At 42.1% G+C, this 25,576-nt stretch overlaps 1 protein-coding gene across 1 annotated transcript in view; it reads right to left on the bottom strand.

The window, feature by feature from the left end:
- Window positions 1–25,576, bottom strand: part of PRTFDC1 (phosphoribosyl transferase domain containing 1) — a 104,209-nt gene that overhangs the window by 28,028 nt on the left and 50,605 nt on the right. The window contains 1 exon segment of the mRNA XM_070382041.1: window positions 6,591–6,656. Within this exon segment, the coding sequence (XP_070238142.1) occupies window positions 6,591–6,656 (66 nt within the window).

The raw sequence follows: 25,576 nt of genomic DNA, 5'->3' as shown, positions 1-25,576 counted from the left end.
GTCTTTTGCTTTTAATTTTGCATTTAGAAATCTTCTAAAGTTCCCATTTTCTTGAGTGGGCTGCCTTGGGAATTTTTTTTTTCCAGAACACACTGTGCCTCTTTAAACACTTCCAATCTGCTGACTCCCATCACTGAATCTGAGATGCTCGCCAGTTACTGTCGTGGTCATCTCATCACACCTAGCTCATTTCCTCCCAGAAAGCCAATGAAATCTGCAGCCTGGGAGCTGCAGGCAAGAATCCTATGGGGAACCTCCACAGCGTGTCCTATCTCTGCTATTTCATGATCCTGATGGAAGCTCATCCCTCTGGGTTTCCTAAAGAAAAAGCAAGGAAGGAAGGAAAAAAAGAGAAAAAGAAAAGAAAGGACAGACTGATGAAAATCAGAATGGTTTTCTTAAATAGGTTATTCCTTTTAGTCTTTTAAAATGTAAAGCGACCAGCACACCACAGTCTAATCTGCAGCAATGTATTTTGGTGGCTGTGGCTGCGCCCCGCTGAGGGACGATGGCAGGAGTGATGGTGAGCTGAGCATGGATCCTGAGCCTGCGTGGGAGTGTGACTATAAACCCCATGGAGAAAGGCATGCAGTCCAGCATTTCATCTTATGTGATAATTCACAAAACTGCCAGAATCATCAGTCGCTGGGCATTTCCATGACTGTTCTCAACCTAGTCAGATGCAATAGAAAGGAATGATTTAAATAGCTCAGGCAGGCAAGGAGGAAATTTCGGCAGGTTCTGATGCTTCATTTCCGGCATTTGATTAGAAACTTCTTTGAGGTGGGGGGTGGGTGCAGTGGTAGGTCTCCTGAAATCTCACACGTAACCTGCACATCTATGTTTGCCCATTGCCGGATTTGGGCCTTTTTCTGTGCTTTTGGGTTTTATTCCACCCTTTCAGAGATTTCTCTTGAACATGAATAAAATCGCCTTGCTTTAATGGATACACACATTTTATGAAGTGCTAGGATTAAATCAACTTTGAAAAAAAAATCAGCCAGAGAGTGCGTTGTGCAGGCAGCTTAAACACCCGAACGAAACGCTTTTAACGCTGGGAGCTGAAGGAACTATTGAATCATTGCAGGCTCTCTTTATTCAGCCGCCTTGACCTATTTAGATCCATGATTCAGCCAGCCTTTCTGGGGAGCTTTCTTCCTTTTGCTTTTAAGAAAGAAAGAGGCAGGAAGGAAGGAGGGAAGGAAGGATGGAGAGAGAAAGAGAGAGAGGCCGGAAGGAAGGAAGTGACAAAGGAAGGAAGAAGAGGTAATAAAAGAAGCCCAGAAACAGAAAGGAGAATGTGGGCTGTCTAGAGTCTCCATTTCCTAAATATTTTAACTTGAGCATCTACAGAGGGCTTTGGCACCCCACTCCAGTACTCTTGCCTGGAAAATCCCATGGACGGAGGAGGCTGGTAGGCTGCGGTCCATGGGGACGCAAAGAGTCAGACACGACTGAGTGACTTCACTTTCACTTTTCACTTTCATGCACTGGGGAAAGAAACGGCAACCCACTCCAGTGTTCTTTCCTGGAGAATCCCAGGGACAGGGAAGCCTGGTGGGCTGCCGTCTATGGGGTCACACAGGGTCAGACACGACCGAAGCGACTTAGCAGCAGCAGCAGCTGAGAACTTAAGTGACACAGTAAATCTATGGGATTTCTAACACATGGAAAATTAGACAGGTGATTTTCTAACCTTCCCTCCTTCAGGAATCACTGACTTCATCCTGCTCCTTCGGAGACAGCTACTCCTTCTGCTTCACGCCACTTCACTCCTGAAGTTCAAGTGCTCAAACCACACCATCTCCTCCCTGGTTTCTCTCCCTGGAGTCTCTCTCTTCTCTCAGTTACCTCTGCCCTCCTGTCAGGTGATTTCCCCAAAACACAGCTTCTTGATTTCACCTCAGCTCAACAACTTCTGTGGCTCCTCTTTGCTTTTCTGAGCAAGTTACACTCATTAGTCAACGTATTCTTTTTTTTGGCTTTTTGCTTTTTTAGCTACACAGTGTGGCATGTGGGATCTTAGTTCCCCAACCAGGGATCAAACCTGCATCCCTTGCAGTGAAAGTGAGGTGTCTTAACCACTGGACTGCCAAGGAAGTCCCCGATATAGTCTATAAACCAAATCCAATTTCAGTTCTTTAAATTATTATTTTGCTATTTTTTGATGAATTTCCTTCAATCACACGGGGCCACTCCTGTTCTCTGGCTCTGCTGTTTTCTTCTCTTCCTCCCCGATTCCACATGCTATTTATTCTCTCTCCCTCTTCTGCGCTATTCCCTGACCTTCTGGTCCCAAATAAAACCTCACCTTCTTCTAAGACAATTATAATCCGAAGAAATCATTCCTTCTTTGGATTTCTTTAAGCTCAAGGAACAGTCTCGTGTGGAAAGGCCCCCTACCCCCTAAATGTTCTTCCCTGGATGCTGAGCATTAAAAAAGAGAACACAAGAACAAGTTCATGGTAGAGTAGTAATATAATGATAAATGTAACTTCAGTGTGAATTTTTTAATTGAGAAATCATGTGATTACTCTATGAGAAGGGAAAAGTTAAATGATGACCTGTACCAAACCTTCCAATGCAGATATTCATCCAACACATCTTCAGATGTGTTGATGCAGATATTTATTGCAGTTTCAGACTTTCTTCTACCACCATTTAAAAAAGGACCTGCCCATTGCTATGTGCCATTCAAGTTTTTCCCCAGCTGGTATAAATTCTACGTGATGGGAAGATGCTAGAGGGCCTCTGAAGTTTTTTTTTCTGGCAGCACTGCACAGCATGGGGGATCCTAATCCCCAACCAATGATCGAACCCACACCCCCTGCAGCAGAAGCGCAAAGTCTTAACCACTGGGCTGCCAGGGAAATTCCTGAAATTTGTTTTTATAGTTCTCTCAAACTCCTCATGGACAGCCTATTTCTGAAAAGCTAAAGAAGGGGTAGGGAGGGCAAGCTATATTAAAGCCTTTATTCTTTTAAGGAGAAGGAAAGTTAAGTGAATTTTTTTTTTCACTCCTCCACTCCTTCCACATCCTGGTGGGGAAATAGGCAAATGAAAAATAAGCCCCAAATAAACACCAGAAATTACGGAAAGGGCTTCAGTGGGAAGAGGGTGCTGATACAGAGGCTAATGGAGAATAGGGGGACAGGGGCTTAGTGGGGAGGAGTTTGTGCTCATTTTAGAGACTCAGGGAAGGCCTCTCTCTGACACAAAAGTCTTTAGGCTGAAATCTGAAGGATGGGAGGAAAGTGAACTCCAGGCAGAGGTCACAGCTTGTCCAGGGTCTCGGCAGGAAGGAGCTTAGCCGGTGTGGTGATGGCCAGAGAGGAGGTGGTGAACGGTGTGCCATGATGTCGGGGAGACAGGGCCAGATCATCGGGGTCTTCTAGGCTGTGATAAGGAGTTTGGATTATAATCTCAGAGCACTGGGTTGCCAGGCACAATATAGGACATCCAGATACATTTGAATTTCAGATAAAGAACAACATTTTAGTCCAAGTGTGTTCCAAATACTGCATGGGACATACTTATACTGAAAATTTAGTCATTGTTTATTTGAAATTCAAATTTAACTTGGCATCTTGTTTTTTTTTTTTTTTAAACTAAGTCTGACAACCCTAATTGACAGGCTGCTGAAAGGTTTTCAGTAGGCAAGTGATGGGATCCAATTTGTATTTTAAGAAAATCCCTTTGCTTCTTGGAGACTGGTTTGAGAGGTGGCAACAGTTAAGTTGATGCTTTTGAACTGTGGTGTTGGAAAAGGCTCTTGAGAGTGCCATGGACTGCAAGGAACTCAAACCAGTCAATCCTAAAGGAAATCAATCCTGAATGTTCATTGGAAGGACTGATGCTGAAGCTGAAGCTCTAATATTTTGGCCACCTGATGCAAAGAGCAAACTCATTTGAAAAGACCCTGATGCTGGGAAAGACTGAAGGCAGAAGAAGAGGACGACAGAGAATGAGATGGTTGGACGGCATCACTGACTCAATGGACATGAGTTTGAGCAAGCTCCGGGAAATGGCGAAGGACAAGGAAGCCTGGTCCATGGGGTTGCAGAGTCGGACACAACTGAGCATCTTAACAAGAGTTAAGTGAAGGCAGAAGTTCAGGGAGACTAGTTAGGCATGGCTCATGCTGCCCAGAAAAGGGATAGAGGTTGTCTCGCCTTAGAGACCAGTCTTCTCAAACTTTAATGTGCATAGAATCATCAGGGCACCTTGTTAACATGAAGACTTAATTCAGCAAATCTGGGGTGGGATCTGAGGTACTGCATTTTCAATAAGTCTCCAGGAGTTGCCGACCTTGCTGGTTCCTAGACCAAAGGTCAGCAAACTATGGCTGATTGGCCAAATCTGGCCTGCCGCGTGTTTCTTGTAAATAAAATTGTATTGAAACACAGCCGTGTCCATTTGTTTGCACTTCATCTATTGCAAATAGCCGCTTTTGTGCTATGACGGCAAGGTGAAATAGCTGCAGCAGAAGACTGTATGGGCCACAAAACTGAAAAAATATTTACTGCCTGCCCCAACCTGGAAAGTTTATCTGACACCTGCCCTAGAACACACTTTGAGTAGCAAGGTCTAGACTTGGAATGTTACCATGGAGATGGAGAGACATGGACAGATTCAAGATGTATTTGAGAGAACAGAGTGTGGTCTATACTGGTTCATTAATTGACTTCTGATGTGAGCCTAGGAACCCTGAACTGCAGAATCTTAAGCTGTCATGACAGTTGAGAATCTGGCTAAATACATCTTAGAAATATTTACCCAAGAAGCCCAGGGGGTTCTACTTGACATGAATTTGAATGCATATATCTCTGCACACACAGCGACTGGAAAGATACCACATAACATTACCTGGTGACCTGGACAAATCATTCGTCATGCTAGCAAAAAACTGAAGCCAACCTCTGCTCAGACTTACTGTTTGGCTGGTTTGCTGTTTCTCCTAGCCTGAACTTCCACGATGTCTATTTTCTCATGAGGGGATGGTCTTTGCAGTAATTGCAGAAGGGGAAACTGAGGCACAGCCTTATCACCCCTTCTTGCTCATTCCACCCCCAGGAAGAAACTCCCCTTTCTTCAATCTCTTCTCAGTCTCTCCTTGAAAAAATTAGAACCATTATCCTCTCTCTACCTCCTAAAGGAAGGGACTATCCAGTGCTCACATAAGAGGAAAAATGACTTTAAAACAAAATACAAGATGATTTTAGAAGGCAGGAGAGAAACACTGCCCTTTTTCTGTGCAATTTTTTTTCTGGCGTTCCTTTGGGGTTCTTCGAGCTGCCACTTTGACAGACTCCATGGTGAATGCACAAGGCACACGATTTCTCCTATGTGATAAACTTCAAGGCAATGTCATACAACAAAGCACTACAATGATATCATTTAAAGACAACCCCCAGGGTTGTTAAAAGTTATGAATTTCTGGAAATAGCTTTGATTTTTTTTTAATCTTTCCAGGATTATACAGTGATGTAGTAACATCAAATGGCGGCCTCGTGATACATACATTAACACCAACTAGTGAATTCCAGTTTCTGTAGGACGCAGTTTACTACTAGGTAGCAATTTAACACTCAGATGCTAAGCTATCTTCTGAGGAGAGGAAGGAAGCTGTTCTGCAGTTAGCCCTTGTGGCTCTTCAATGTTCCTAGTGTTATTATACACATTTTTATTAAATATGGCTACTATCCCCTCCCCAGGTGGGCACTGCAAACCAGTAACAACTGCAGATACGAGATTAAGCTTGTGTAACAGACTGCTTCATTTCACTTAGAAAGCTTAAGTTGCTCAGGGATAATGAATACTAGATAATGTCAGGAGAGCTGAAGAAAAACAAATTCTGTGTTGCTTTCATTCATGGCAAAACTCGCGTTTCAGGTCACACTTGCACAGACCATCTGCTTGATGAAACACTCTTCCTTCCCAATGCATGGATTTCTGTCAGAATCCAGAGTTTTTCATGTAATTACTAAGCTTTGGCAGATTTGGATCTCCAAGTTAATATCGGAGGTGCTGCTTCAAAATCTCATGGGATACATTTTTTTAATGGGGGACAGCGCCGGGTGGGGGGGAGGCAAAGTGTTGAAAAATGAAAAAGTCTTTAGATATTCTTTTTTTTTAATTCCCTGCCTAAATTTTAAACACTTCAACAAACATGTTTAAATGTCTTACTAAAGTGCTTTGGTGCCCAGGAGGAGATGAAGGGTGAAAATCAGACAAATAAAGGAAAAGAATTCCCTTTCAGGAGGTACCTGAAAGTGTGAGTAGGAAAAAAAAAAATGGGAAAGAGAAGAAGGAGTGTTAAGGGGGGTTTGTAATGTGAGGTTGTCTGAAATAAGATTGGAAGGAAGCTTGGAGACGAAAGATTTGGTCTGAGTCAGGCCTTGGAAGCATTATAAAAGGAGTGTTTTATAAAAGGAGGAATCATTAAAAGGATCCACACATTCATTTGCATGAATTAGCAAACCCAGGAGAGTGTCTGAAATGGACTGCAGCGCTGACCTGAAATGGAGGTTACTGTTTTCCCCACAACACCCAGGCCTCAGTGGGCACAAAGCAGAGTCACATGAACAAACCTTTCCAGCCAGAGTCCAAAGATCATCGCCTCCAATGATTTGCATCTCGTCCATGGACTGGTCATTCTAAGCGGAAAGGGGGAGATAATATTTTACTATACAAGAAAAGCTGTATACAGCACGTTTCCCCATCTACCCAGCCAGGAGCTGGATTGTGCCTTGCAAATATAGCACAAATAGCTGGTCCTGATTCATGGTTGCCTATGGTTACCAAGAGCCAGTCTCCTGCCATCGTGTTTGAGACAAAGCATCCTAATGGCTGATAGCCGAGCCTGTGTGGAGAGGGGATGGAGGGAGTGGGGAGAGGACAAGCAAATCTAATTTTGGAACAAAATAAAACCATGGAAGGTGCCCGAGCCTATTCTGAGGCAGATGGAATTGGAGAAGACAGTCATGCTCCCGGACTTCCCTGGGGTGGTTAGGGCTACGGCGGGGGGAGCTGGGGAGGGGGCCTAGCGTTTGTCAGCTGTGCCAACAGCCCCAGTTACAGCCCTGCAATGGGGAACAATTAGACTTGGTTCCCACAGGGGTTAGAGACCCCCTCTCCTCACTACCAATGTGGGTCCAATCCCTTATCTGTATCAAGGGCAATTCTAAAAGGCTACAGATCAAGAACTATTACACTTAGATCGTGACAAAAGGATGATGAAGCCTCAGGAACTTTCTGGAACTCAGGAATATGAGACTAGAATCCCATTTAGAAGACTTTTCACAATACCTTGTAATAACCTATAATGGAAAAGACTCTGAAAAAGAATATTTCATATGTGTGTGTGTATATATATATGGGCTTCCCTTGTGGCTCAGATGGTAAAAGAACCTGCCTGCAATGCAGGAGACCTGGGCTTGATTCCTGGGTTGGGAAGATCCCCTGGAAAAGGGAATGCCTACCCACTCCAGTATTCTTGGCTGGAGAATCCTGGACAGAGGAGCCTGGCAGGTTACAGTCTGTGGGTCACAATGAGTCAGACACAACTGAGCAACTAACACACACACATATATGTATACATATAGCTGAATCACTTTGCTGTACACCAGAAACTAACACAACATTGTAAATCAACTATACTTCAGTTTAAAAAAAGAGACTTTTCACTTAAATCCTATTAGAGATTATAAGCATTCCTTTTCACAGTATTTATATACGGGACATCATTCTGCCTCAATTAAACCTCACACACACACACACAATAAAATATGGGTTGTTTCTTAGTAAATATCACAATAGAATAACATGGGGGCAGAACAGGTAACAGAAGGCAAGCAACTTATTTTCTGGTTTCCTTGCAAAGATGCATTAGAGGAACTGAAGGGGACATCCTATATGCAATTGGTTTCATGATCAAGCAAGACTTTGGTGACACTGCAGTCCCTTCATCCGAATGATAACCTAAGTGAGAAGACACCAAAAGAGGGAATAGACATATGATGTGCTGAGCCAGGAAGTATCTTCGGTTACTGCTGTTGCTTTGGCCAGTTCAGTGCTTTTCTCCCTTATTCTGGCAAGAAGGCCCTGCCTCTTTTGGGGAGGGAGGTCATTCCCCTAAAGGAATTTTCTTGGGTTAGTTTGAATTGGATTCTGTCACTTGCAATTCAGAGTCTAGACCTAGAAGTACATTGTCACAGCACTGGTCATCAGAAAGGAAAAAAGAAAAAAGCCAATCAACCAATATAATAGTTTTACCAATGAAGCAGCCTTTTGTTTTTCACCTTACTGCTCAAGAGGAAAAAAAAATGACCTTAAAATGTTCTTACTTCCAGTTTGAAAGCATTTATTCCTAACTGCAAAGGAGTGGTAAAAATGCTTGAAATGTTTGAAAGTGCCCCATAAGTTAGATAAAACCAATCATTTTCTTCTTATGGGAACTGATAGCCAAAGGAGAAAATCAAAGACTATCCAGAATCCACTGATCTTTTGCTGTTTTGGCTTTTTTTTTTTTTTTTTTTTTAAACACCTCTGCTTGAGTCAAGTTTCTACTGTCCCATTAGCAAAGCAAGTCACATGAACAAGCCCAGCATTAATCTGAGATGCAATCATCAAGTAACAGAACAAAGTACATAGACACAGGGAAGCCATTTAATCAGGGTCACTGATGCAATCCCTCTGCACAGTGGTTCACAGACATCCCGATATTCCTAGGATTGATGTATCCTTTCTTTTTTTTTAACATCATTGATTTTGATTTGAAGATATTTTACTTGGGATTGTTCATCTGATCTTCATAAATTAGACTGACCTGTACTTTCCTCTCTTTTGCTACCTCTGTGGATTTTTAAAGCAAGTTATACAAGCCTCATGAGTTGGGTGGGTCTTTGTCTTTTTTCTGTATGCTAGAAGTTTGTATATGAATGAATTTATCTATTTTGCTAAGGTTCAGTAGAGCTCAGAATAGGTATTATTTAATCCCCAGTTTACAAATGAGGAACTGGAGGCAGTAAGAGTCTGAGTAGCTTGCCCAAAAAAGGCACTATTAGTAAGTGAGGGAAACCAGTTCAGTTCTAGGATTGTCTGGCTTGGCATTATTCTTGTGTTAACAAGCCCCATCCCCCACAACTTTCCTAGAAGGTAGAAATAACAGTGTATCTTTGAGAGTACCAGGGAGAAGAATTGGGTCCTGGTTGTACTAAGGAAGTAAAATATATAAGCTGAAATGGCTAGGAGAAATACACACCTTGGCAGAAATGCTGGTAACGGTTGTGTGGATTTATTTAAATGGCAAAGGAAGGGTGGGAGGGAGGCTCAAGAGGGAAGGGATATATGTATACATATAGCTGATCCACGCTGTTGTACAGGAGAAACTAACACAACATTGTAAAGCAATTATACTCCAATTAAAAACATTAAACCAAATGAATAAAGAGCAAAGGAAGTCTCCGACATTTAGTCCAGGCACCCTCAGAAACAAACATATTGGAAATTACTAGTTTTGGTGACTTGGTCTCCAGGTACAACAAAGAGCTCAGCATATATAGTGACTGCTGGTACAAAAGAGAATTTGGACTGTTTAGATAATGTTCAGGAAAAAACATAGCCAAGTAAGAATAATATCCTGAATTCCTTTTGAGGAACGGGAAGGGGATGAGTAAAGAAAACAAATAAACAAAAGAATCACTCTCTCAGCCACTCATTTCCAAAGTCAGAGAGACTTGCTTCAGAATCCATACACACACAGACTTTCTCAACATTCTCAGCCGCCACAGATGCCTTAACTTTGCTTTTTTCCCTCTTCTTTTCAGCCTCATCCTTCCTCTCAGCTATTCTCCTGTGCTCAGTAAGGTCAACGGCACTATATCAAATAAAGGCAAACCCCCAACCAAAACAGTTCATTATAGCACTTCCCTGGTGATCAGTAGTTGAGAATCTGCCGTCAATGCAGGGGACACACATTTGATCCCTCCTCTGGGGAGATTCCACATGTTGCTGGCAAATAAGCCCGTGTATTGAAACTACTGAGCCTGGGCTCTAGAGCCCGCTCTTTGCAACAAGAGAAGCCACGACAGTGAGAAGCCTGCACACCGCAACTTGAAAGTAGCCCTTGCTCACCTCGACTACAGAAAGCCCGCGTGCAGCAATAAAGACCCAGCACAGCCAAAAATAACAAAATAACTAAGGAAATATTTTTTAAAACACACAAACAGTTCATTATAAGAAGTTTTAATGATCAAAGTGGACAGTTTCTTATGAAAATGTTGCAGGGTTGAAAAATTTTTCAAAAACTCTTAACATGTGGTACAAAGTCAGATAACAAGGAGAGATGAATCAGTTCCAGTGTTTCCTTTTCAACCAGTGGTGGATATAGGACATGACCCTTAACTCGGTCCCTGAGTCCTTTAAGCCACCTAGGGTCAAAGTGGAGGTCACAGGGCAGTGGCTTGTATGTCTGCCCTTTGCTTCACCCAGAGAAACTCCACTTATCTCTGTTGTATTAACTGGGTTCAAGGTAAGATGTGCCAAGTCACTTCAATCATGTCCAACTCTGTGTGACCCCATGGACTATAGCCCCCCAGGCTCCTCTGTCCATGGGATTCTCCAGGCAAGAATACTAGAGTGAGTTGCCATATCTTCCTCCAGGGAATCTTCCCTCAAGGTAAGACGGTGGGAACCAAAAAGTTTGAAAACTCCTATGTCAATATTTTTGCTTCCTTTTAAACAGACTTGCCATCTTTTTGGTTCTTGCTCATTTAAATATCCATTTGTTTCTGAGGTCATTTTTGTTTAGAATCTCATTCTTACAATATGTGGATGAGCTGTGAGAAAGGAAAACATGGCGACTGGTAAACAGGCAGCTGGGGGGTCCCTACAAGCCCTTGGGGACCAGACTGCCTGGGTTCCAGCCCCAGCCCCACCTTCTATGAGCTGTCCAACCTCGAGGAAGCGACTTAACCTTTCAGTACTCTAGTGTCCTCATCTATAAAAAGAGAGTGTCAATCAATGTTAATAGTTCCTACCTCCTAGGATTATTGGGAGGAGTAAATGAATTAATATGAATTGAGCACGGAATACCTGGTGCATAACAAGAAGCAGTTCCTAAAGCCTTGGCTTACCCCAGGATCATCATCTACTTTTAGTCTAAGAAATTTGCATGTCTACCCAAGTTTCTCAACTTGGACCTCGTGATGATTCTTTGCACAGTTCACTGAGTCCATCATTGATACATGAATGTCTCGTGCTCTGGGGTTAAGGTTTCTGAGGCTGACGGCCACCCATGAGGCGTGTGGTTAAGGAGGACTCCTGTCCTGTGGCAACTGTGCATCAGGGCTACAGTCTTGGTTAAAAACAAGCTCCACTGTATGTTCCTTCAGGGTTTCTCAGTGATCCCCTAGCTCCCAAGCGGTGGTGTCTGAATCTTTACAGTGGACCATTTTGTGGGTATAATTACCCACATCACTCCACTCTGCTGTTTTCATCTTTCTCCCGATGGACAGAAGCCACCTGGAAACCATGCTTGTACCCTCTTTTGTCCTTATCACCTCTCATCTATTCTTTGTAGGAGCCGTTTACAGTCAGCAGAGCAAGAGTTAACCTTGAAATTGCTTCACAAGATGGCAGGTGACGATCTGTAGAACAGGAGACTGGATGGCTAGGCTCCTGATAATTTTCCCAACCCTGGCTGCATTTTTGCTTGGGGATCATGAGCTGCTTCAATTCTTCCCTTTGATTCACCATCTTCACTTAAGGTAATTTAAAATAGATTTACACTACCTGTCAATGACAGAACCTTGACTAAGATTTCATACCAATTTACAGGAGAACTCAATATTTGCAAATATTGATAAGCATGATTAGTGACAACTTACTCATGACACGTCATCACGCATCACCGTGCCGCATGAGATCCTAGGCATCCCCAGCACACGATGTACTGCTTCTTCCTCCACGTCTTAGCTGGTGGCTACTCCTGGCAGTAATTCTTACTCTTTCCTCAAGACTCAGTTCATGCATGATCTCTTCTAGGAAGTTTTCCTGGAGTCCTCTGGACTTGATCTGTGTCTGATAACACTCTCTAAATGTCAACAGGTCACGTCCAACTAGAATTTTCTGAGAATGCAGCAATGGCCAGTGGCGTGCAAACTTGAGCACAAACCGCCTGATTTTCACCCTAATTACACCCGCTGTGGCCGACACACCATGGCATCCAGTGCTTGTTGAGCTACACTGAAGTATCTGCATACATGTGTTCGCTATATTTTTAATACCTCTTCCACTACCCACATCACAGTACTAAGTGTTCTCAGGCAGCACTTGGTTTCCCTTGCTCTAAGTTCTTCTTCCAGCTGTCCAGGAACTGGAAGGAGCTTATTGCCCAATGGAGACAGAGAAAAAATAAAAACTACAGATAAACAAACAAGTGAGAAAATATCTGTAAAGTTTGATTGAAAGTGGACACAAAGGAAGCGGACTTGAGCAACCTGGAAAATGCTAAGACTGAAAGAATACAGACCTTCCTCTGTGATGTCTGAGTGATTCCCACCCATAAAGAAACTGTTTATTTACTATTATTACTACTATTCTATTACACTGGTATCCAAAGAGCCTTCTCAGTACTTTGAAAAAAATATAAATGCAAAAATCCATGTGAATTCTGAACATAAAAAATAAAACAGGAATTATTAAGATGTATCAGGAATTATTAAGATCAGTCATTCATGATGAGTAAAGGATGTATTTTAAAGCCAAACTAGCATTTAACCAGGAAAAAAATATGTATATATCAGCATGTACAATTTAGCTCAGTTGAAGGGACACATACATTTTACATTTTCTAAATTTGGTGTGTAGCTTTTGCAAGCACGGTTGAGACTTTATTCGAGGACAAAACGGCTTTCTGTTTAATGACAATGATTTATTGCTCTATTGTGACTGGTATTCCATACCACCCATTCTCCAAGAGAGGTACTGGTTAGCTAAGAGTAATCCCTACCCAACAGAGAAAGGCTCTTTTCTTTATGACAAATAAAGCAATTTTGGGACAGAAGAAGCAACCACAATAATAAGAAGCTATAGGCTGGTAGGAATAATGAAGGGTCACCAAGAAAAAGGAAAAAGGGAGGGAAAAGGAGAAAAATGGACCTTTACTTCAATTTAGTTATCAAAGACCCCAGAAAGGAGGAAACTAAGTTTAAAAACAGATTCAGTGACATTGCTTTACATGGACTCTGAAACCTTGAAGCAGGCTATCCTTCTGTTTTGAAACCTGGTATGGATTTGTTGCTTTGGTTTAAATTATGTTTTTAAATTATGGATCAGAAGGAAAAAACAAACTGAGCCCTTAACACATGTCAGCGACCCCAAAGGACTTTAGTAAAATCTACGTGTTCAAATGTGGATGACCATATCCCAGTGGTAACTTTTTTTTTCTTTCTTTTTTCTTATAAACTTCATCATTTCTTTTTTTAAAAAATATTTATTTATTTGGTTGCATTAGGTCTTAGTTGCTGCACCCAAGACCTTCACTGTGTCATGTGGCTCTTCCCTTGAGGCAGGAGGACTCTTTAGTTGCACAGCATGGACTTAGTTGCTCCTCAGCATGTAGGATCTTAGTTCCCCCACTAGGAATCGAACCAGCATTCCCTGCATTGCAGGGTGGATTCTTAAGCACTGGACCACCAGGGAAGTCCTAACCATCTCTTGAAAGGTCATTTTCGCCACACAGTTTTTTCCTCCTAGATAACCCAAGGCAGATTTATAACTATAATTCTAAATAAAAGAATTCAAATGGACATTGTTGTTTAACACTAAAGAAATCTTAAAGCAGCTCTTACAGACCCATTTTAAGATTGCCAGGGGCTGGGATGGTAAACACGAAGGGCGGAGGGCGAGGGCTGCTAGGACACCCTGAGCTGAGCAGACGTCCAGAACACACACTGCTTTCTGGCATTAGACCGAATCCACTTTTGTTCCCACCCGGTTGTACTCTGGGACCACAAGGTTCTGCTTCCTCGTGTGAACTCTCAGCTCAAAATATGTTTGCAGTTGCCCATGCCTATAGAAAGGAGTCTCGTTTTGTCATTGTGTTGGGCAGGGCCATCCTTAGAGTCAGGCAAGAGAAGTCTTGCACATCACAAATACCAAAACACAAAGACATTTGTTTTCTTTTTGGTCTTAAAAGGCAGTTTTGGGGGAAACTCTGGGGCAGTTAGAGCTAATGGGAATTATGCAACAGGGAAATGTGTGCTGAACTGGGCTTTGTGCCTCACCCCCGACCCTTGCAGGGTCAAGTTAGGTTGTTGTAGGGAAGGTGGCAGTGGCCTACCTTGGGAAACCAGACAAAGAGGGGTTGGTCTGTTTTCAAGTTGGCTGCCCTAAATCACCCAAAGCAGGTGCCTCAGAGACTGGAGTCCCCGGATAACTGTGTTCCCTCTGTGCTCAGAGATAGGGTCTTTGGGGGCATCTGAGTTAGCAAAGAGAGGCATGAAGAGTCTAGCTGCCCCAACCCCCTGGAGAGCTTAACCTTGCCAATCCCATGCGGGGTTCAGGCAGGCTTGGTCACCACCCAGGTGCTGGGCTCAGCTGGTGCCCCACCCTGCCCAGAAGGCACTTGGCTCTGCCCAGGCTTGTCCACTGCCTGGACAAGCACAGCTCCTACAGCCTCCAGTTCAGGTGATCTGGCTGGAAACATGAGCCTGGCCATGGACAAATCTATAAAGTTTCAAAACCTTAACTATTTAGGCATATGATAGGTGAATCTCCATTTGTTCTCTTGCCCTGCACTCCATACATACAAGGGGCAAGTCTGACTTTGAGAACCATTTACTGAATGCTAGGCGCTAGAATGCTAAGGCCACTGCTTACATGAGTCCAAACAGAATCCTGTAAGACGTGATCCAGCAATCATGCTCCTTATTATTTACCCACAGAGTAGAACACTTGGATCCATACCAAAATTCACACCCTAGCCACTGTGAAGCAGTATAGAGGTTCCTCAGGAAACAAAAAATAGAATTAGCATATGATCCAGCAATCCCACTCCTGGGCATATATTCAGACAAAACTCTAATCCAAAAAGAGACCTATAACCCAATGTTAATAGCAGCACCATTCACAATAGCCAAGACATGGAAACAACCTAAACGGCCACCAATAGATGAATGAATAAAGAAGACATGATATGTACACACACACACACACACACACACACACACAGGAATACTCCTCAGCCATAAAAAAGTCAAAATGCCATTTGTAGCAACATGGATTCGACTAGAGATTACCATATTAAGTGAAGTAAGTCAGACAGAGAAAGACAAATATATATCCCTTACATGTAGAATCTAAACTACAACACAAATGAACCTATTGAAACAGAAGTAGAATCATGGACATAGCAAATAGACTGGTGGCTGCCAAGGGCAAGGGGGCTGGAGGAGGGATGGAATAGAAGGTTCAGGTTCGCAGATACAAGCTTTTATATACCGAATGGATAAACAACAAGGACCTACTGTATAGCACAGAGAACTACAGTCAATATCCTATGATAAACCATAATGGAAAAGAAATTTAAAACAAGAATGTATATATGTATAACTGAATCACTCTGCTGTACAGCAGAAATTAACACAACATTGTAAATCAACTATACTTCTATAAAAAATATTAAAACTTAAAAAATACTTAAGGAAAACTTGTACTTGGATATTTAAAGCAGTTTTATTCACAACTGCTAGACTTGGAAACAACCGAGATACCTTTCAGTGGGCGAAGGTATAAACAGACTGTGATACGTTCAGACAATGTAATATTATTCAGCACTACAATGAAATGAGCTGTCAAGCCATGAAAGGAAGCTTAAATGCATATTACTAAGTAAAAGAAGCCAATCTGACAAGGCTACATATTATATGATTCCAACTATATGACTTTCTGGAAAAGGCAAAACTATGAAGACAGTAAAAAAATCAGTAGTTACCTGGAATTTGGGGGAGGAAGAGATGAAAAGATGGGGCACATTTTTAAAGTGATTTTTAGGGTTGTGAGAATACTCTATGACACCATGGTGATGGATACATATTATTATACATTTATCTAAACCCATTAGAGTGTACAACACCAAGAATGAACCCTACTGTAAACTATGGACTTTGGGTGATGATGAATCAATGTAGGTTCATCAGCTGTAACACAGGTTACCAATCTGGTCGGAGATGTTGATAATCGGGGAGGCTGAGGGTGTGTGAGGGCAGTGGGTATACAGGAATTCTTTGTCCTTTCCCCTAGATTTTGATGTGAACCTGAAATTGCTCTAAAAAAATAAAGTCCATTTAAAAAAATCTTGAGGCAACAGGTAACTTAAAAAAATTTTTTTAATAACTTTGCCGAGAGCTTCCCAGGTGGCTCAGTGGTAAAGAATCTGCCTGCCAATGCAGGAGTCATGGGTTTGATACTTGGGTCAGGAAGATCCCCTGGAGAAGGAAATGGCAACGCACTCCAGTATTCTTGCCTGGGAAATCCCACGGACGGAGGAGCCTGGCGGGTTACAGTCCATGATGTCACAAAGAGTCGACTTAGTGACTCAACAACAATAACAACAAACTTCACCAAAGGTCCCACAGCTGAAAAGTGATGGAGCTGAAGACAGAGCAGGACCGACCCTCTGTCTTGCTCCATCTAACCCATAAGTCCTATACTTCTCTCTTGGGTCTGATCAGAAGCTACCTTTCCATGTGACTTGACCCTTTACCCCTTCTGCACATGACTCATCTGTGCAGACTGTGATCTCCTCTGCAATGGGACCTGACAGTCTGCATTTCCAACAAGCTTCTGGGCGACAAGGATGGAGCAGGCCCAGAGGGGACACACTTGCCTGGGTCTGTGCTCTGCCCATACCAACCCGCTGATTGAGCCATCACTGTGTCTTACTGATGCTTCCTCCACCCAGAATGTCTTTCTGCCACATCTCTGCTTGTAAAAAATATAGATAGACAAATTAAAGTCTACTCTCATGATAGGTCAGCACCTGACCCTCTTCAACCCCCAGACCCCCACCAACAGCCAGAATCAACTGGTCCTTCTGATGGGCTTCCCTGGCCTTCAGCACCATTTCAGGCAGTGCTTGCTTCTTTCTCCGTAACTGGCACCTCTCTGCTCACTGGCTGTGCATATGTTCGCTTCTGCTATTTTGAAAGCACCCTGAGAGGGACTCTATCCCTTTCATCTTTACAGGCTCCTCTACACCCAGTGGGACTTTGTATGCAGAAAGGAACATGACCCCACCTTGCCCCCTTCTTTAGCCCCCTGATGTTGGTCCTCTCTTCTGTAAAATAGGACAATAACACCTACCCATTTGGATGGTTGTGAGGTTTAAATTAAATGTCATCATGTGTAAGGACTTCTTAACCACTGGCGGCCAGTGGTTAAGAATTCACCTTTCAATGCAGGGGATGGGGGTCTGACCCTGGACCTAAGATTCTAAACGCTGCAGGGAAACTCAGCCCATGCGCTGAAACAAAGACTCCGTGCAGCCAAAAGTTAAAAAAAAGTCATATGTAAAATACCTCACCCACAGTAAGCCACTGATAAATACGTACTGAATTGGATTTTCCTCTTTTATTATCTAAATAAGGAAAGGATGTGGATTTTAAAAATTGAGTTAATGATAGATCCAGGCCTAGTGCCAGGGATCTTAACCTTTATTCCAGTCATTTTTTCCACTCTGTCAAGTTCTACTGTACTTTATGTGAGTAACATTCCCAGTCATTCATATGACTAAAATTCATCAGTGTTTACAGAAGAAACCCAGAATATTGCTTCCTGGTTCACATTTCCTGTACAAATCGCTGGCTAAAATTCAGACAGGGCTTACAAATAAAAGGCATTGATGTATCCTTACATCTTGGCAAATAATAAAGTAACATATTTCATATCCATCTATAATGTAATGGCATGTCTATGAAACTCAACACAACCAAATTTAAAAATAGGAAATGGTTCCAGATTAAACATGATTGTTCAAAAGAAAATAAATGATTATGATCAACCAGAATGATTGCCTTTATGGATTACTCACTGGGACACCTTGGCAAACTCACCTGACTTCTCATTTACTTATCTCAAAAACACAGAGACTACCAACCGCCTTACTTGTGTCAGAGTTCATGGAGTGAGCAAAAAAAAAAAAAAAGCCAATTTATGGAAACACCATAAAAATCCAGCAAACTTTCTATGTGTAAAAAATCATTAGCAGTATCTTTAGATATAATCCAGAGCTGAGGGGAAAGGCAATTTACGTGAAACCTACAGAAAGTGGAAGACTTGGGGAGGTCCAACTATTAAGTGTTTCATCTATTATTATTTTTTAGATTTATGGTCTTGGCTTCCAACTGCTCCAGGTACCTAAATGAGCCATGAGCCATGTGAGGAGGTCAGAGAGCAGAATGCTTCTAGAGCCACCTTCCCTTCTTCAGAATAAGAGATGGTTTATTTGATGTAGGCATGTTGATTGGCAGTGCAGGCTTGCAGATTCCTTCAGTATGAAGTCATGTCTTCAAAACTGGGTGGGGTGCTGAGTTATTAAATTTTTTCTTTTCCTCTGGAAACCAGGGTTTGGAAGTAGCTGAAGATGACATGCAAACTGAGTTGGGTGGTCTTGGGAAAATTCTGTGTAAACAGCATTGCTCATCGAAAGTAGCACAAAACACTGCACATCTGTCCGTCCGTATAAGACAAATGGAATCTGGACTCCATTAATGGGCCTGAGGAATAAATTATTCTCTAATAAATGTTTGTATAATCGCAGTGGAAAGGAAGGTCCAGGACACCAAAGGAAATGAGACTCTGCTGGGCCGATCTGTCAGCGGAAGCCTGGAGGAGGAGTGGGAGGAGGAAGAAGTCCACAGCTGTGCCTGATGCAGGAGAGGTCGTGCCTTCCAGGAGGGTACCTTATTCTAGACTGCCAAGGAGAATGCCAGATCACTCTAGGAGGGTGGCTTTCGCCCTCAGCTTTTTCTGGATGATCCAAGAACAACTCAATGAGGCATTCAACTGAGGCTTCAGACCCGATGACCTCTATGTCCTGAAGGTCACAATGTCCACATGACGTGGGCTAATGAGCTCCAGCAACTATGAACAGGGCACCTGGGTTATGTGGTTTTTGCATCCAGATACTGCTAACACACGAAATACCTGCTCTTCTCCCCCTCTGCCCCATCAAATATTTGCTGTCTTTGCCTGATGAGCACAAGGGCCTTTGTTTTGTCAGGGGCGGAACAGAGGATGTTTGACTGACGCAGACATGGTGGGGAGAGAAGAGGAGGCTGGAGTGTGATGTGGTCTCTGTTCCCTGTCTGGCTCGCTGGTTTACATTTGAGCCCCAGTGTTGGAGGACTGAACTGCTTTCCTTACAGGGGTGATAGGTCTGAAGCATGGTAGGCTCAGAATTGCCTGGAGCCCCTGCCTCTGTGAGAAACCTGGTCCAGCCTGGAGAGCCGGAGGGCTGGCTCTCTCATAATAAAGCCCATTAGGGAAGGCTTCCTTAATGATGCTAGCAAGAGGCTTCTCAGGCAGATGGAGTGGGGGCTGGCCAGGGAGGAGGCAGATGTGCTGTGCTAACTGTGGCTGACAGACTGATCTACAGACACATGTGAGGACCCATTTGGGGACCCTCAGAAATAACTGAAGAATACTTTTTTGACTGGCTAGAGGGGAAATGTCCAACCCCAATTCAATGCACTTTGGGCCTACTCATAAATGGATCCAATTTTGTATTTACCAACTGGTAATGCCAAAGGTCAAAGCTACACAGAAAATGGCATATAGTTTTGGAAATTTCAGGTACTCATTTGGCATTTAGGTAATCTTCCTCTGCCTACACCAAATTCATTTGCAGTGGAAGTCACGATGTCTTTAACATAATGGAGCTCGTGAAACTACTTTCTCATATACCTTGCTTTTTCATTTAAAAAACGTTAAGGCAATGATTTTTATTATTGTGGTAGTTTCAAAATTTCATTATACTTTGGATAAGTCTCTGTGACTTGTTTCTTGCCAAGACAGAATAACAAAGACCAGATTTACCCTCTTGCAAGTCCTTTTACCCTCTTGCAGACCTTTTTGGTTTCCCAGTGCATATAAAAGTTGTGTTTGCACTAAATGTAGTCCGAGAAGTGCACAATACCATTATACATAAAAAATGTATGTTTCTTAATTTAAAAATACTTTGTTGGTGGTCCAACGGTTGAGAATCTGCATGTCAATGCAGGGGACACGGGTTTCATCCCTGGTCCAGGAGGATACCACATGTCATAGGGCAACTAAACCTGTGAGCTCCAACTACTGAGTCCTCAAGCTGCAACCACTGAAGCCCGCTCACGCTCTGCAACGAGAAGCCACCACGATGAGAAGCCTTGACACTGCAACTAGAGAGTAGCCCCCACTCACCGACAGGAGAGAAAGTCCACACATAACAATGAAGACCCGGTGCAGCCAAAAAGGAATGAATGAGTGAATTAAAGAAACAACTATTGATACTTGTAGGGCTTCTCTAGTGGCTCAGATGGTAAAGAATCTGCCTGCAGTGCAGAAGACCTGGGTTCAATTCCTGCGTTGGGAAGATCCCCTGGAGGACGGAATGGCTCCCCACTCCAGAATTCTTGCCTAGAGAATTCCATGGACAGAGAAGCCTGGTAGGCTACAGTCTATGGGGTTGCAGAGACAGACATGACTGAGTAACTAACACTGAAACAATGAATTGATACTTTTAACAACAGCAATAAAAAAAACTTCACTGCTAAAATATGTTAGCCATCATCTGAGCCTTCAGTGAATTGAAATCTCTTTGCTGGTAGAGGGTTTTATTGTAATGTTGATGGATTGGGGTGATATTTCCTGAAGGCTGAGGTGGCTGTGGCAACTTCTTCAAATAAGACAACAATGAAGTTTGCTGCATCGCTTGACTCTTTCCTTCAAGAACAATTTCTCTGGGGCACGCAATGTTGATTGGTAGCATTTTACCCACAGTAGAATGAGAACTTCTTTCAAAATTGGAGACAATCCTCTCAAACGCTTGCTGCTCCTTTACCAGCTAATTTTATGGGATAGTCTAAATCCTTTGTTGTCATTTCAACAACTGATTAATTTTGCCATCTTACATGGGCATGATTCACGGTGCCTCAATACAATTACAATAGTAACATCAAAGATCACAGATCATCATAACAAGTATAATAATATAAAAAAAGCTTTAAATACTGTGAGAATTACCAAAATGTGACACAGACACAAGGGAGCAAATGCTCTTGGGAAAATGGCGACAACAGACTTGCTTGAAAATGGCATGATATAAACTTCAACTTGCAAAAAAATGGTATGAAACTATGTATGAAAAAAATACATGAAACTAAATAAAGTGAAACAGAGTAAAATGAGGTATGCTCATGTGTTGTTTTAATCTGTTAAATTTGTAGTAATATGTCATGCAGCAACAGAGAAGTCATACAATGAAAAGGAGTTAATGGCAGATGGGACATTGCAGAAGAAAGGATTAGTGAACTTGATGGCAGCAATAGAGAGTATCCAAAATGGAACAGAGAAAAAAGAACTTAATAAAAAGTAAAAAGATCATTAATTAGCTGTCGGCCAATTTTAAGACATTACCGAATACATGTGTAATTAGAGTACCTGAAACTGAAGAGTGGAGAAAAGACAATTAGTAGAAATAATGACTGAAAAACTTCCATGTTTTACGAAAAGTATAAATCCACAAACCTCAGAAGCTCAATGAAATCCAAGTACAAGCAACATAAAGAAAAATACACCAAAGCATAAAAATAATGATGATATACTTCTGATTAGAAACTAATCAAGTAAGGAACTAACTGACTCAATGGACATGAGTTTGAACAAACTCTGGGAGATAGTGAAGCACAGGAAAGCCTGGTGTGCTGAAGTCCACGGGTCACAAAGAGTCAGACACAACTTAGCGACTGAACAACAACAAGGAAATAATGGAAGTACACATTTAAATTACTGAAAAAAGACTGTCAACCTAGAATTCTATATTCCGAAAAACTATCATTCCAAAACTGAGGGTGACATAGAGATGGTTTCAGACAAACAAAAGCTGAAATAATTCATCACCAGCAGAGCTGTACTATAGAAAACATTAAAGGAAGAACTTCAGAGAAGAGGAAAATGATATGAGAAGGGAGTGTGGATCTTCATGAAGAAATGAACAGCACAGGAAATGGTGACTACATGAGTAAACATAAAATATTTTTTTCTTAGTATAACTCTTTTTTAAAACATAAACTTTTAATTTTGGAATAATGTCAGACTTACAGAACAGTTACAGATTAGTACGATGGTATCTGGATATATGCTGCCTTCAGACACCAACTTTGCATGTTCAGGAACAAATTGGTTAAAAGTAAAAGGAAAGAGAAATATATAACATCACCATTCATTAAAGAAATACAAATTAAAATACAATAAGATGGTTTTATTCCTTTGAATAGCTGAAATTAACAACCATACCAAATGCTGGGGAGGATGTAGAGCAAGTGGAACTCACACTGAGGGGAATATAAGAAGGTGCAGCCACTCTGGGAAACAGCTGAGCAGTTTCTAAGAAAATTAAATATGCATCTACTACAAAGTCCAGGTATTTATTCACCACTAGGTATTTACCGAGAGAAAAGAAAGCTTATCTCCAAACAAAGACCTGTTACAGATGTTCCTAACAGCTGTACTTGCAATAGCCCCAAACTGAAAACGTCTATGTCCACCAACAGGTACCAAGCGGGCAGCAGGGTGCTGTGCACTAGAAAACAGAAATGCCTCACACTGGCAAGTGAATAAGTGGATGAGTGGATGTTTATATAGGCTCCCATGCTAAGCATGCTGTGACCACATGTGCCTCTAACAATGTTTGTGGACTGGCCATTTTCAAAGAGAACTTCATATCTGGCTGAAGTATAAATTAACCCAGAATATTCACTGGGAGGACTGATGGTGAAGCTGAAGCTCCAATACTCTGGCCACCTGATACGAACAGCCACCTCATTGGAAAAGACTCTGATGCTGGCAAAGATTGAAGGCAAAAGGAGAAGAGGGCGACAGAGGATGAGATGGTTGGATGGCATTCAATTCAATGGGCATGAACTTGGGCAAACTCCAGGAGATGGTAAACCTGGTGTACTACAGTCCATGGGGTCAAAGAGTCAGACCCGACTTGGTGGCTGAACAACAACATTTGAAAATTTTAAACTCAAAACTAAAAACTCAGTTTAAAAAATACCAATAAACAGATTTGATTAATGTTACATAATTTACACTCTACTGTGGCCAGAAGTTCTAGAAACTTGCTCCAAGGGCTCTCACTCCATTTCCACCATAGAGACCAGTAAAGCAAACTTCTTTCAGATGTGCTTTTAAATCACATTCAAGTTGCCAGGGTTCTGATTAGGTCACACTTCTTATGTAAAACTCCTGGCCTCCTGCTTCTCTTTACTCACCACCATCTGTTTCTTCTGCATGCTCACCCCTGATCCTCATCTGCTCAGATTGGCTCTTACACTATGATTTTTACCCTTACAGTCAAAATAGATTCTCTTCTTCCCCCACTTATCTGATGACGAGTGCCGCCAGGCCCAATTAGGTAGTGTAGCCCTGGTTTTGTGCTCACATACCCTTCCAGCACATCTAACTCAGCAGCTGAAATGTAATAACAAATTGTGGGTACTATAAATACACTCGTCCGCAGTAGAAAGGGACTGAGGTATTTCAGGAGGCAAGTGGCAATGAAAACCATATTCTTCTTCACTAGAAAACTGACAATTCAGATTCTAGTAAAGCTTTAGCTATTTCTGAAGCATTAAAGACCTAAAAGCAATGTTGCTACCACTGTTAACATGGTGAGATATGAAGGATGTATTCATGATTCCCAAACCTGCCACACAGGATGTTTGACTTTTATAAAACTGTTTTTATTTGGTTGAGAAGAACTGGAAGAGGTTTCCAAATTCTCTTAAAACCCTGGGATTTAGCTAATCAATAGATAATAAAAACTCCCAAACTCTGATCATATAATATCTGTGTTTCTAAGGGCACCTCTAACTGAAGTGCCATGAAATGGAAGTAGCACTACCTAAATTACACAGTGAGAGAAAACTCACTTAAAATTCAAATGCAACTCTGAAATACACAATACTGTTGTAACTGGTATTATTAACTATAGTCAACAGGGTATATCTTACATCATGCTAAGAGAGTAGATCTTAAAAGTTCTCATAAGAAGAAAAAAGTTTTGTAACTATATGTGGCAATGGATATTAACTAGACTTACTGTGGAAATCATTAAAAAATATTCAAATGCAGTTCAGAAGGGAAGTATCCAAACTAAAAAAAAAAAAAAAGTTCTCATGGGTCCATCTCTTAAAAATTATATAACTATATGTATTAATAAAGTTTTTTAAAACACTGACTTTTCTTATAACTAGAAACATATCTCTTGTTAACTTACAATATTATTAATAGCTAACCTTTATTGTGGTAGATGCTGTGCTGGGTTTTACTTGCTTTATCTCATTTTCTTTCTTTTTTAAAAAAATTTATTTATTGTCTGTAGGGCACGTGGCATCTTAGTTCCCCAACCAGGGTTTGCACCCTCCCTCCCTGCATCAGAAGCGTTAAGTCTTAACCACTGGGCCCCCAGGGAAGTCCCTTTATCTCATTTTTCAGATGAGAAAATGGCATCTTAATTAAAAAGCTGATCCAAGCCCACTCACTGGCAGGGCCAGAATGGGAACCCAGGTCCACCCATGGCAGAGTTCTTACACTTGACCATTATGGTGAACAGCATGAAAATAATACAAATTTGGGAATTTCCTGGTGGTCCAGTGGTTAGGGCTTGGTGCTTTCGCTGCTGGGGACAGGGTTCAGTTCCTGGTCAGGGATCCTGCAAGCCACAAGATGTGGCAAAAAAAAAAAAAAAAGATACAAATGACCATTAACCAACTTGGCAATGCTACTGGCAGCTGTACTCCAAAATGAAGGCCCGAGGGCACCTCCCTTGTCATATCTACTGGAATGTGAGGGGGGATCAAGGCAGAGGAAGTGCAGATGCCGCCTGTCTCCTGATAATGTTTCTGCGGCTTTCAAAGGAAGTATGAAAATAGGGCAGCTCTGCAGGCCCTCTGGCTGTTGGCGCTGCTTCTCAGGCTGTGAGTCATGCGCTGGCCTCTGCCTCTGCGGACCCTGACTGCTTGGTCTTCACCCAGAGACTCTGGAGAGGAGGCAAGGTGGGTGTTGTTCCATCCATCGTGGTCACGTGTAGTCATGAGAGTGTAGTGGTTTCTTTTCCACTTCCGGCCACTCAGAGTTCTGTGGCAGCACCATGGGGCCCACCTGACTTTGTAGATGAGGCCAAGCGGCTGAGACCCTGGTTCCCACTGACCCAGAGCAGCCCCAATTTTGAGGTTTTATGGAAGATATCACTTAAAAAGTTTCAGTGCTGAAAAAAAGTTGGAGAACCATCAGGCTGCTGGAGACGGCA

Source organism: Bos mutus, chromosome 13, assembly GCF_027580195.1.
Source record: "Bos mutus isolate GX-2022 chromosome 13, NWIPB_WYAK_1.1, whole genome shotgun sequence".
Taxonomy (NCBI): domain Eukaryota; kingdom Metazoa; phylum Chordata; class Mammalia; order Artiodactyla; family Bovidae; genus Bos; species Bos mutus.
The sequence above is the reverse complement of the archived record's forward strand: the minus strand, read 5'-3'. Positions and strand labels throughout refer to the sequence as shown.